Genomic DNA, 14,190 nt, shown 5'->3' with positions numbered 1-14,190 from the left:
GACTCCTCGGAGGCCTGGTCTCAGGAGTGGAATTACGGAGTTGTAGGATGTAGACAGCACAGAGCTCTTACAGAGCTATCCACCAAGTAAGTACACCAACTTACATCTGGATGTTTACTGGCACTTGGGGCTCTTTTTTTCCCCGAATTGACTGGTAACTTTTGCCAAATTTTCTGTTTTGTCTTTTTCTTATAGGTTTGCAGGAAGTTATCATCCAGATACTTCAGCTATAATATAGTATACACATTTTTGATGGTCCTTGCTGTCTACAAAATCATACACTAAAAGTAACAGGGCTTATGGGAAAAACGTTAAAGGCAGACCACTCAAACAATACAACCTGGTAACTAGAACAAAGATGTGTTTGCTCCAAATAATTAAAATACCACTATAAATACAGGATTTTTTCCCGAAGGTATAAACTTTGACCTAAGAGGACTAAGGAAGGATTAATATGGAGACAAAAGCCCAGTGCACAAACTATGAATGAAGCAAGTATTTCCAAAATAAAGCCCATGGCCTAACTGAACTGGGTATAAAAACATTCAGTGGATGGGTATCTTTATAACAGCAGGCACACCTCATATATGGGGGTTCGGTTCCAGACCTCTGCAATAAAGTGAATATCGCAATAAAAAGAGTCAAATAGCTTTTTTGGTTTCCCAGTGCATATCAAAGTTATGTCCACATTTTACCTTAATTAAAAAATACTTTACTGCTAAAAAAGGCTAACTACCATCTGAATTTTTAGTGAGTCATAATCACTGATCACAGATCACCGTAACAAATAAATAATGAAAGTATGAAATACTCTGAGATTTACCAAAATGTGACACAGAGACACGAAGTATACAGATGCTGCTGGAAAATGGTGCCCACAGACTTGCTCCGCAGGGCTGCCACAAACCTTCAATTAGTAAAACAACACAGTATTTGTGAAGCGCAATAAAACGAAGTGCAACGAAACACGGTATACCTGCATCGTATTCTCCCATGGCTTGCTTCCACATATGCTTTCATCTGCTTTTATTTGCTGGAGCAAAACACTGATGTGCTGAGAAATACTATGGATGAACCAGTAAGATCATCTCATTATACCGTCACCGTTTCTTCCACTTACCAACTGCAATGCGCTAACTGCATTACAGAAAGTTGCTGAAGGAGAGTACTGTTTCAGATACTACAACTGTTGTTCGTGTATTATAAAAAAACAAAAAAAACCTCAGCCTGAGGTCTAGTTTTCTTTTACTTTTTCACAGTATCATGATGCAAAAAGTTTTAAAATGTTAATATGGTCCAAATTTGAGAACCATGAATGAAGCAAGCAAGTACTTCAAAAATAAAGCCCGTGGCCTAACTGAACTGGGTGTAAAAACATTCAGTGGATGGGTATCCTTATAAGAGCAGGCACACTTCAATTTTGGGGGTTCAGTTCAGATCATTGATCAACTTTTCCTTCAAGTTTTTATAGGGGGGTGGGGGAAGGCTTGTTATTGTAGCCCCCAAAGAGGCCAAGAACATTTCTCTACATTCTTTCCAACACTTGTAAGAGTTTTTTTTGGTTTCCATAGGCATATGTTCAGTCAATCGGGAATTGATTCCTATTTCAAATATAAAGATTCAACTGTTTTTCTACATCAATAACCAAGTGATCTCAGTACCATTCTTTGTATAGTTCATTCTTCCTCTACTGCTATAATACCACCACTGCCAAATCAATTTTTTAATTTTTTCATTTACTTAACAAATATTTACATACTATCCATCATGTGCCAGACTTTCTAAAATTTAACTCATTTCAAACCTCAAAACAACTCTATGAAGTTGGTACTGTCGCCTCATTTTATAGATCGAAGGAGGGAAAAACTAAGTAACTTGATCAAGATCACACAGTGAATTAGTGGAGGGGCTGGGATTTGAACCTTGGGAGGAAGGCTTGACTCCCAAGAGTCCAGGCTCTTAACCCCTGTGCTATGCTGTCTCTCATATATGCATGAGTGTTTATGGGCTCTATTCCTATGTCCTTTCCACACATGTCTTAATTAATAGTCTTAAAATGTATCTGCATAGGGGAAGCCCCCACCCCCCAGCAGTTTTCTTCTTTGTGAATATGACTGTTCTTGCCATATGGACTCTTTGGTCCATGTGTATTTTAGAGTCAACTTGTCAAGTTACATGAAAAAACTAGTCGAGATTTGAATGGGATAATATTAATTATATAGATTAATTTGGGATTAAGTGACATCTTTATGACACTGAGTCTTCCTATCCACAAGACAATATACCTCGACATTTTGGATCTTCTAGATCTTTCAGTAAAGTTTTAAAATCCTTGTATCTTTTGTAGGATGTATTCTTTTTTTTTTTTTTTTTTTTCAGCGTTTTTTACTTATTTTTGGGACAGAGAGAGAGCATGAACGGGGGAGGGGCAGAGAGAGAGGGAGACACAGAATCCGAAACAGGCTCCAGGCTCTGAGCCATCAGCCCAGAGCCTGACGCGGGGCTCAAACCCACGGACCGTGAGATCGTGACCTGGCTGAAGTCGGACGCTTAACCGACTGCGCCACCCAGGCGCCCCTGTAGGATGTATTCTTAACATAGCTTACTGCTATTGTAGTTTCTATGGGTGTTAATATTATTCTAAAAAAAAAAAAAAGCTTTTATTTTTTCTTACTGAGTTATCAATGAAACTAACATTCATGTTGAGCTTATATCTGAAAACCCTGGTAAGCTGTTAACAGTTTTAACAGTTTATCTAACATCTATTCTTTGCTTTTGTTTTGAAATCATTAATACCCAAGTATAGAACTGTAATGCATTTTTTCTCATTTACTGAGATAATATGGTCTTTCTCCTTTATTAACATAATATGTTGCATATGTAAGTTTTCTAATCTTACAATGTCTTTATATTCCTAGCATAAGTCTAATTTAGTCATGAGGCATTACTTCAGATAGATATTGATGAATTTGGTTTGCTAGTATGTTTTGGTTTTTTTTTTTTTTTGATTTATGTTCATAAATGAGAGTACCTTCTAATTTCCTTTCTTATACTCTCCTTGTCTGATTTTGGTATCAAGTTTATACTATTTTTACAAAATAAGTGGGGGAACCTACCATCCTTTCCTACCTTGAGGGGAGTTTAACAATGGTTAACATGGTGTTCTTTGGACGTCTGGTAGAACCTGCCGTCAGACCAATTTTGTAGGCCTCTTTTTAGGTTTTGGGGTTTTATTTTTTAATATTTGTTGTTTTTTAAAAAGTTTTTCTTAATAATTACTTATAATAGTTATTATAGTCAATTCACGTGTTCTGTTTCTTTTTGAAATATCTTGGTAATTGCTATATATTGAGATATATAGTTAGTAACATAATAAATATACTTACATATTACATAATATATAATGAATAATATATAAAATAATGTTCTTAAGGAAATTGCCTGTTTTCTTTAAATCGAAGAGTAAACAAATTTCTCACAGATTTTTCCATTTGTTTTTTATTTCTACTATGTCTGATGTGTCATTCCTATACCGTTCATTTTTTCCTCCTAGAGATGATCCTGCCAGAGGCTTATCTATTTCATTAGTCTTCAAAAAACAAACTTTTGGCTTTGCTGGCCTCTAGCGTGTATTTTTTTTTTCCTTTTTTTCCTTCTCTAACCTTTATTATTTTCTTGTTCTATTCAGTGTTAATTCATTTTTCTAAATTCTTAAGGAAGAATTGGGTTTAATGATTTCCAGTCTTTTTTCCCCACTCTAACACAAGCTCTCCATGGATCACTCTAGAAAAATGGCAAGACTTTTCATTATTATCCAGTTCCAAGTGTTTCTAAGTTCCATTATGATTTCTTCTTTAATCCACAAGTTACTTAAAAGTATGTGTGAAGATAATTCATCTTTTATTACTGACATCTAAGAGTGGCCAAAGAACCGCTTTCTGTATGGTATAATTTTTCATAGTTTGCCAAACTTGCTTTATGGCCTAGTATGCCATCAATTTCTGCATATGTAATGAGTGCCTGAAAAGTAAAGATGCTAATTGCTGGGTGCAGATACACACACATCCATCAGACAAACCTGTTAACTCTGTTGCTACATTCTTCTAGGTTTTGACTCATTTTGTGTCTGCTTGACACAATGAGAACTGTATTGAAATCTCCCATTATCATGACATATTTGTCAATTCTTTTCTGACAGTTCTATAAATATTTTACCTTGAGACTCTGTTCTTAGGTTCACCAAAAACTGAATTTTATATATACTTTTATCATATCATACTAATAATATTTTTGCCAAAATTTATTTTGTCTGCTATTATTCTAGCTTTGTCAGTTTTCCTGTAATTAATACTTGCCTGGATACAGTTTTGTATCCCCTCACTTTCATATTTTTCTATATCCTTATATTTAAGTGTTACTCATCAACAGCATATCCTGATCTTTCAATCTCTTTTCCACTGGTGAGTTTGTTTCATTTAGAATTATGCTGATAGTACATTTATTCTTGTCTCTTTATTTTGTATAATTTATTGTGCTCTCTATGCTTTTCTCCACCCCCTACCTTTAAATAAAATTCTACCTTATTCCTTTTATTGTTCGAAAGTTATAGTTTTCTAGATTTTTGTGTTTGCTTTAAATAATTTTCTACCCCCAATTTTCCTGTGTTGCTCTGAAACCAAGAATCTTTTTTTTTTATTTTTTTTTTTTCAACGTTTATTTATTTTTGGGACAGAGAGAGACAGAGCATGAACGGGGGAGGGGCAGAGAGAGAGGGAGACACAGAATCGGAAACAGGCTCCAGGCTCCGAGCCATCAGCCCAGAGCCCGACGCGGGGCTCGAACTCACGGACCGCGAGATCGTGACCTGGCTGAAGTCGGACGCTTAACCGACTGCGCCACCCAGGCGCCCCTAAAACCAAGAATCTTTTATGAGAATCCAGATGGGTGTTGGGAGTCAAATAGGCATGGCTAAAATCTCAGCTCTTCCATTTACTAGCCATAGCATTGGGGAGATTTCCTATGGTCCCTTGGCTTATTCCCTCGATTTTAACATGAGATTATTACAAGGTGTACATGGGCTAGCCTGGCTAAGCCATTACGGACAATGCCTGGGTAACAGTAAACGTTTAACAAATGGTAGATTTTTGAATACAAACATATTTGGGCTCAAATCTTAGTTCTAGCAGGAAACAAAGGCTGTTATTTTTTAAGAAATGGGTGGGGGTTTCAATTAAGAAAACTTTTCAGCACTAACAACAATGTTTGAAACTTCGAGAAGCATCTTTTTACTATCAACTTGGTCAACATAAAAATAAACTTACCCTTTATGATATATGCATAGACAAGGCAGTCGTGCTATAGTATCTCCCTGCTGCAATTCTTCAAGGCATATTGCACATTCCCCAGCATCTTTACTCAGTACATCCTCTGAGGAAAGAGAAAAATGAATTCAGGACAATAAAACTGAAAGAAGAATTATGGGAACGTTAATTTATAGAGTGGTGACTGCCATATTTTGTCCGAAATACATAAAACTTGGCAACCATATTTGACACATTATTCATAAGTCAGTGAATAATATTTACCTTTACCTATAGACGGCATCTCTTATTTCCATTTACATTTTTCAGTAAGCAAGAACAGTACAGAGTCCTCTAACTTGCAAAGGATTTTGCTATAAAACTTTATCATCAAGTCAGTTATTTGCAATTTGGAATCCATTTTCCTTCTCTTACTAATCATTATTAATTATTGCCTAAGATAGTTCAAAAAACCTTAGAGCGTAATGTGGCTGAAGAGACATGAAACTACTATTATAATTTTTAAAATTCTAAAATAACAGGGCACTTGGGTGGCTCAGTTGGTTAAGCGTCCAACTATTGGTTTCGGCTCAGGCTATGATCTCACGATTTTGAGAGTCTGAGCTCCGCATCGGGCTCTGTGCTGATAGTGCAGAGCCTGCTTGGGATTGACTCTCTTTCTCTCTCTCTCTCTCTGCCCCTCCCCCACTCACGCTGTCCGTCTCTTTCTTTTTTTTTTTTTTTAATTTTTTTTTCTTTTCAACGTTTTTATTTATTTTTGGGACAGAGAGAGACAGAGCATGAACGGGGGAGGGGCAGAGAGAGAGGGAGATACAGAATCGGAAACAGGCTCCAGGCTCTGAGCCATCAGCCCAGAACCCGACGCGGGGCTCGAACTCACGGACCGCGAGATCGTGACCTGGCTGAAGTCGGACGCTTAACCGACTGCGCCACCCAGGTGCCCCATGTCCCTGTCTCTTTCAAAAAAAAAAAAAAAAGAGTGTCTTATAAAATTCTAAAATAGCAAAATTGGATTAAGTTAAAGAAATCACCCTGCATATGGTACTTCTTTTAAAAGGTCTGCTTAACTCAAGAAGATCCAAAGATTCCAAAAGGTACTTTTGGAAACCTGAGGATTCAGGCATGCAACAATTCTTCTTAATCCTTTTCTGGGACAATGCAAGGCCCACATCAGGCAGCAATTAGAGTGGCTTCCAGAGGGCCCTGCAGAGTGTTTAAAACACCCGACCGGTAAATAAAGCCCTTTACAAAGCAAAAATTCCTTTTGGAAAAAAAGTTACCCTCAATTTAGGTTTTATACTGGAAATTTAAGTATTTTATTAATGTTAAAGCTTAATTTTTCAAAGGATCTTGCATAAAATAGAGTATGTTAGCCAGATAATTCTTTGTAACTCTTTTTAAGTGAGGAAGAACTGAAACCACCATTACTGAAGAGTATGGAGAGGCTGCTCAACGCAGGAGAATGTGTACCCAGCAAGTGCAGAGGATGGAAAGGTAAAGCAGGAACACGCAATATACATTTACACCACAAAGAAACAAATCACTGTGTTTAGAAATGAAAATAAAATAGGATAAAGAGAAAAGATTACACCAATCTCTAAATGCTGAACGACAGAGCAAGGTAGGAAAGTTCCTAAAATCAAGTATTTGTTTGGTAGTCTCATACCTCTTATAAAAAACAGCGAATGTAATTGTGCATATATCTGTAGTCATTCCTTGTAGAAAAATTCATTTCCATAAGAAGTAGTTCCCCATTTAGTCATTCATTTTGAGACAGCACATTAGAAGGAAACACAACCTTTATTGGGTCTATACCAGCAGATAATTTACCCCTAAAGCTGGAGGGGGTAAGAGGGCAACTTCTGCAGAAAAAGGCCTTGGCAAGAAGAATCTAGGGGATACGACTGAGATGATTTTAGCTAACTGCTGGGTAGTTCACAAGCTAATATATCACAACCAGAGATTTGACCAGGATAAGTCAAGCTGGATAAACAGAAAATGCTGCTTGCTCATTAACACGCACCCTAATGTGCTATCCCCATTTTTCTCTTCTTCACCCTGGAGGTCCCATCCCTACCTCCACTCTACACACCCCAACCCTGACCCCAAGTCTTTCCTCCTTTGCTTGATCTCCATTTTGCTGTTATTGTTCTGGCTGGCTTTCCACAGATAGGAAACCAGTGTGATGTAAAAAACCTAACTAGTGACTGTTAATCGGTACACTGGGACACACAAAATGAGGCCACTCCAGTTGGCCCCACCCACGTCACAAATCTAAACCTACATCATCCTGCACTTATGGAAAACACCTCACTGTCAAGGCAACTTAACACCAGTCACAGTCTTCCAACTTGGCTTTAGCTAGCTTACATCACCCTAGGCAAGAGGACCCTGGTAGCCAGTCGTGCCCTGTTTCAGTGCTGTCTCCTCCAACATCCTGTAAGAAAATACCTTGGGCAGTGCTTGTGATGTGCCATAGTCCCTCAATCCATGCATTGTTTTCTCTTGAATAAAGTACACCAAACTCACTACTAAATTGTTTTAGTTGTGCCATTTGACACTAGGGTGATAGCAATGAATGGATGTGAAGGAAACAGGAAGAGATCTTAGTAAAGGTCTGTAACTCCACATATTATGGTATAGTCACAGCATAGATTTCTTCCACTACAAAGACATACGGCATCGTAACAATGAGTCTAAGTTCTACAACAAACTTCAAAACATCAGTGATCACTTTTTACCAAGCCTAAAACATCAATGATTATAACATGTACCATTCATTTACACACGAGCAAGTAAGAAAAAAAATACCACCATTAAAACGACACAAACCAATTTTAAGATACGTCTCATTTTCCAGGGCAGTTAAAGTAAGAAAAGGAAGTGTGTCTTAGAATTGGTGAAATATGGTATCATGTTTTCTACCTTTTGGAATACATTAACACTGCATCTAGATTTAAGTAAATATGAACCGTATAATCTCAATTATCTTAAATTAAGAAAATAAGACAGGCCAGCTTTTAAAAAATAAAGAAAAAGTATTGCCTTATTTTTGCCATACACTACTAGGTAACAGATTGTCAATACCAAGTGAAAAGAACTCGAAATCCATCAAGTACAAGCTTCTGAATGCATTGTTCACAGAAAAATAGCTGTCTTAACAATACTTTTATGGTGACTTACCACCAAGTCTCAGTTCTTACAATAGGTTTTTAAAAATCAATCTTTGAGTTGAAAAATTTTAATACCTTGAAGGCCTTGGTTTCATCCTGTTTTTAAGTGAATTTATTTACAGTACAACACAAACAAATATAATCTGCATATAATTAACATAATGGTATTTATTTAAAGAATATAATGTTATGCTTTGCAGGTAATAAGTTAAGAAAATCATTTCAGTTTAATCTAAACTGCCATATTAAAGTCAGCCATTTAATCATAAGCTCCCTAAGCCCCAGTCATGAAAAATAATCAGAACTTCATTTTCTACGTTAAGAAAGGTACACCTATATACAAGAACATCCCAAGCAAATTTCAATGCAGAAGCAGCCAATATCCACTGTAAATAGCTTCTAGTGAAATGATCTCTACTCAGAAAACGTTAAAAGCTAATGTTAACAATGCCACCATCCAACTGCATTTTGATAAGCAACTCTGAGTCAAAACACAGTTCACTCACTGAAAAACTTTATTTATGGTCTCAAATAGCAAATGCTTAATTTTCAAATTTGAAAATGCCACTTCCCATAAAAATCTGTGTTTTTATGTTCGAAAATGTCTTTCATTTTTAAAATTCACTATGCAACATGATTTATTATTGCCTACGTGGGAGTTTGCTAGGATATTCCCTTTTCCCTCTCCATTATGACACTGTCCTCTCATTCAAAGGAAAAGTTGTGAAACATTCAGAGTTATATACGGCTGGGAAAAACCACTAAATCCAGGATACTGAAGCATCTTCAAGACAGCTGGGAAAAGACTGATAAAAATCTTTAGCCAGTCAATTGAAAACATTCTTAAATGTTTTCCTCCTATAAGCAATAAGGAGTCAACAGTTTACAACTGCAATACATTGAGGGCAGGCTACTAACTAGCCAAAGTTCTTATCAGAGGAGGGAACACTAATAGATTTCACTTCACAGCGAGCTAGTCTGGATTCCCGCTCTCCACAAGCACTGACAAATGGACAAGCACTAAAGATAGTGAAGAGGAAAGTAAATCTGTGTTGCTTTTTCAATCGTTGCGGGTGTCCTACTTAAACATTTGGAACACTGAAAGTTAAACCAGGGTATTGCTTATCACGCTAATTCTTCTGTCTTATTCATATGATGCAAGCATTAATTTAGGTGTACTGATACAGGAAAGAAGAATTCAGCCAGGAAGAGACCAATGATTTCTAACCAGAGGTGGGCACCAGAATCACTTGGGTATGCATTCTGTCTCAACACAGGAGAAAATAAATTACATATACCCGGGCTCCATCCCTAGAGATTCTGAAATACACCCCTGCCTCAGAAACACAACTGCTAATAATGGAACACGCATGCTGAAGAAGAAAGAGTGTGAGATTAAAAGTTGAAAACCTAATATGAATATCCATCCTCACAGTTAGCTATATAAGCTCCAAAATATTGGCCATCTTTGAGTTTTCTTTTTATTCTTTTTTTCCCCTAATATTAATACAATAAAGGTACCTAAAATAGTATGGACATGAAATTTTAAAGAATTATGTGAAAAACTTTGTAAGTTATGAAAACATTATACAAAAAATTCATTTTTATTGCCATTGTTATCAGAAAATACTTTATGAACTTCTCCAAAAACAAAGTGGCTCACTTTTCTATCTCTTTTTCTCCTCGCTCTGGTATTCTAGTTGTTTTAACTTTACATGATGTCATAAATAATCCCATGGCCACCAGAAACTTCTATAGGACACTCGACCTAACCATTTCCAGAGACCTATTGTAAATTTCAAGGCTTGGAACACAAATTCATGCAAGCAACATCACTTAATTTTTAAATGTTTTGGCTTCATTCTATATTTAAAAGTATTATAAATGTCCACTCTGTGACATATCTTTACATATAGTTAATATTATTTATTAATCCTATGAGGTAACTAATGTTACCTTCACTTTATAGATATGGAAATTGAGGCTCAAAGAAGTAACTTACCAGAAGTTACTAACCTAAGTAAGTTCTGGGGTCAGGACTCAAAATTAGGCTAAGTCGGTGGGCTGTTTACTACATGAATTTTGTTACAAGAAGTAATTTCACTTTAAAATAGAATAGTGAAGCAAATGAACTATTTCAGACAACTTTAAGTATGAAATACTCAAGATCGAGATGGCACATTAACTTAGAGGATGTATGCTCAAGACTGATCACATGCTTTAGCTTCTGGAGTTACCAACTGCTCTAAAAACTGGTATCATCAGAAATGAGCTTACAATTTACTGCTTATTTGCTTCTATTGGACAGGAAAATAGTCCTGTCCAATTAGAACTTTCTATGATGACAGAAACAGTCCTTTATCTGTGCTGTCTGGTAGCTACTAGCCACATATGGCCTGAAAGTAGCACTTGAAATGTGGTCAGTGCAACTGACTGAGAAACTAAATTTTAAATTTTAATGTTAGTAAAATACCAAACCTGAAAATATTTAATAGGTAAAGAACATACATTTATAAGCTAATTAAAAACTTCTGTAGATTACTCTTTCACTTATAGCCTCAAGCTCTTAATTTGCATCGCCCAACATTACTTAAATTTCAAGCAGCCAAAAATGCAAAATTAAAATATTTAGCAGATACAAGCACATAGCCATAGTTATTGCAGATCAAGACAACACGAAAAAAAGCAGACAGCCAAAATCCTTTTGGAAATTAAGAAAGAGAGAAAAAGAGAGGAAGAAAGAGAGAAAGAAAGAAAGAATGAACGAACGAACAAGTGAGACCAACTCTGTTAGAGGCAGCCAAGAAAACTCCATGCGGAAATTTCATAGTCATCACAACTGTATTTTCAGATCAAGCATCCAAACAGCTATATGACCTTTTCAGCAAAATACAATGCCAAGCACTATTATGGATCAGGCATTTTACCTGAAGACTTATTTTTTGTTCTTGAACCCTCAATGATAGCAGTAGAAAACAAAAGCAGCTGAAATGTGAAATAATCCCTAGAAAAATCAAGAATTAAAAAAATTCACAACATTAGTAAGAAGCAATTACTCAAAGAATGAAAAACAGGGACTCACAAGGTTTATTAATAAATACTTTCAGATATAAATTTATCTCTAATGGACTTAAGAGAAGAAGTTAACATTAATATTCTAGATTATAGATCCATGAGCTATTACTGTACTCAAATATCATAAGAGGAACTAGAGATGATACTTAGGGAAATTGCCATTTTCACTATGAGACAAATATGTAAATAAAAACATAGGAATGACCTTTATTAAAGTGACTAAAACTCAAAGTCCATGGTCAGCCTATGCTTTTATCCTTTTTAGACACTCACTCTCATTCAGCTTGAAATTACTGGCTTCCTCTGCCACAGTGCCACTGACAATTACCGCATCAATGTTTTCTTTAAATATTACGGAGAATTGACTAAGCATTTAGCTACTTTTCATCTGCACTGTTAGAAACAATTTAATATTAAGACTAGTTCTTTAGAAGTGGGTAGATGGAACTTGTGACTCTTCTGATGACTTTTAAGGGAAAATGTGTATTCTTGGGAATATTTTTGGAAATAGACATTTGGTGCCTTCTCCAAGAAAATGTAAGTAAAATAAAATGGAACCCAAACTCTGAAGGGTAAAATATACAAATGGAACATAAACTCAATATTCAATAGATTTAGCTTTCTTGGGCCTTTTGTTCTTAACTTACTTTAAAAGGCTAGCTAGGGTTGGGTATTATATAAAATTAGGTATGTAACAAGCTGCCAAAAGTCACACAAGTCAACCTAAGTAATTGTTAGGTTACCAAATTGTTCCCCAATCTTCAAATCAAGGTAACTTTCCTATGCCCCTCTCTGTCACAAATCAACAATAAACCAAAATTCACAACCAATACACTGATTTGCTAAACGCTAAACAAGTACTTTCCTAAATAAGTTATGCCCATTAAAGAGCAAGAGAATTATTTTAAAACAGCTGAATATATACAAAACAGAATATACTTTGAACTAAACTTAAGTTTGGTCCACTTTTATTTTGAATTACACTGCACAGAGAAAACACCTGTCCTAAAAATACAAAAAGCTGATTTTCAAGCTTAATTTACCACTGTGTACTTCTAAAATATAGGCTCTTAATGGCAATAAAAAGGACTCAAGCAAGCTCTGTAATATGACGCAGCAAAACAAAACAACAACAAAAAAACCACCAAAAACCAAAAACAAAACAAAAAAAACCCAGTGTTGCTTATAGACAGTTCTAGGTTCAAGTTCCAACTCGTCAACTTATTGGGGAATATAATGAGAATAACAATACCTATCCCACAGGGGAGTGGTAAGAATTACAGGAGACCTGTTAAACGTCCAGCAGTGTAGCTTCATAGTAGCAGGCATGTTCTGAACACTAGCCATGTGATAACTGCCAAGAAAGGACTCTTCCTCTGAGTTTGTTTTCTCCAATCTAAGAAATGATGAAACCCGTTCCACCTGTCTCTTAAGACTGTTGTGAAGATCGAATGAGACAATGCAAATGGAAGGCGGCCTCGTGGAAAGAGAACAGGCTTGACCTTTGGACAATGTGCAAACCTCTTTGAGCCTCGTTTGTCTTCAACTACATTGCAGGTCATAATACCTGTATCTCATATGATATTTTATTTTGATGATTAAAAACAAAAGAGCTAATGAATGTGAAAATACTTACAAGGCTTTAACTAAGCGTTAACTGAATATAAACACCATTTTACTACAGCATTATTGAAGTAAACTGAAACATGTCAACTCAAATGGTATTATAACATGCAAAAACACATGTCAGAACTATCATCAGATTTTTAAGTTTACTTATTTTGAGAGAGAGCACGCGTGCACTTGTACATGGGGGAGGGGCAGAGAGGGAGAGAGAGAATCCAAAGCAGGCTTCTGCTCAGCATGTGCAGCTCGATCCCACTACCATGAGATCATGACCCGAGCCATTATTAAGAGTTGGATGCTTAATCGACTGAGCCACCCAGGTGCCCTCCCCGTTTTTTTAGATTTATAAACCATGATTCTATCTCTTTGTTAGAATGAATTTGAGAAAGAGCATTACAATGTGTCTGTCTGTCTACTCCTTTTGTTGACTGAAGCTAAACCATGGTGCCTTTCCCTTCTGCTTCCTCCTGAAGCTGTAAGATAATTAGCAGGCTGACTAATAAATATTATACAAAGGTCACAAACTCAAATGCCTGAAGGATAGCAAGAAGACATTCAAGAAGTAGCTCATCTTTTTAATCATTTTGTAAGAAAAAGAACAGCACAGTTCTGACAATAAATACCAAATGAAGTAGGCCTCAGTTTTACGGATTAAAACTGATGTATACAATCCTATCTAAAGGGGCACTTGCTATGATAGCAGAATGCCATGTAGGAATGAGGGCCCAGTGTAGCCAGATATTACATATTTAAGGCAGCTGCAAATTTAGGTTTCTAGGTGAAATTTCTCATTTTCAAAATACTCACTGAAAAAAACCTCACTTTGATACTGTGTAAACCAAACAGAGTTGAATGAGTCTACATTCTGAGAATGTAGTCAGATGTAGTCAGTACTCTGTAATCTCTGTAATAAAGAAGCAGTCAATTCCATGAGGCCAGAGAACCCTCTATGCTCTGCTTACTCTACCAAGTAGCATAGTGTTTTGTACACAGCA

At 36.2% G+C, this 14,190-nt stretch overlaps 1 protein-coding gene across 1 annotated transcript in view; it reads right to left on the bottom strand.

Moving 5' to 3' along the window:
* The window catches only part of ZNRF2 (zinc and ring finger 2), a 101,155-nt gene that overhangs the window by 10,504 nt on the left and 76,461 nt on the right, over positions 1 to 14,190 (bottom strand). Inside the window, 1 exon segment of the mRNA XM_030308176.1 lies at positions 5,322 to 5,427. Within this exon segment, the coding sequence (XP_030164036.1) occupies positions 5,322 to 5,427 (106 nt within the window).

Source organism: Lynx canadensis, chromosome A2 (assembly GCF_007474595.2).
Source record: "Lynx canadensis isolate LIC74 chromosome A2, mLynCan4.pri.v2, whole genome shotgun sequence".
NCBI classification, from domain to species: domain Eukaryota; kingdom Metazoa; phylum Chordata; class Mammalia; order Carnivora; family Felidae; genus Lynx; species Lynx canadensis.
Note: the sequence above shows the minus strand (reverse complement) of the source record. Positions and strands in the feature narration are given on the sequence as shown.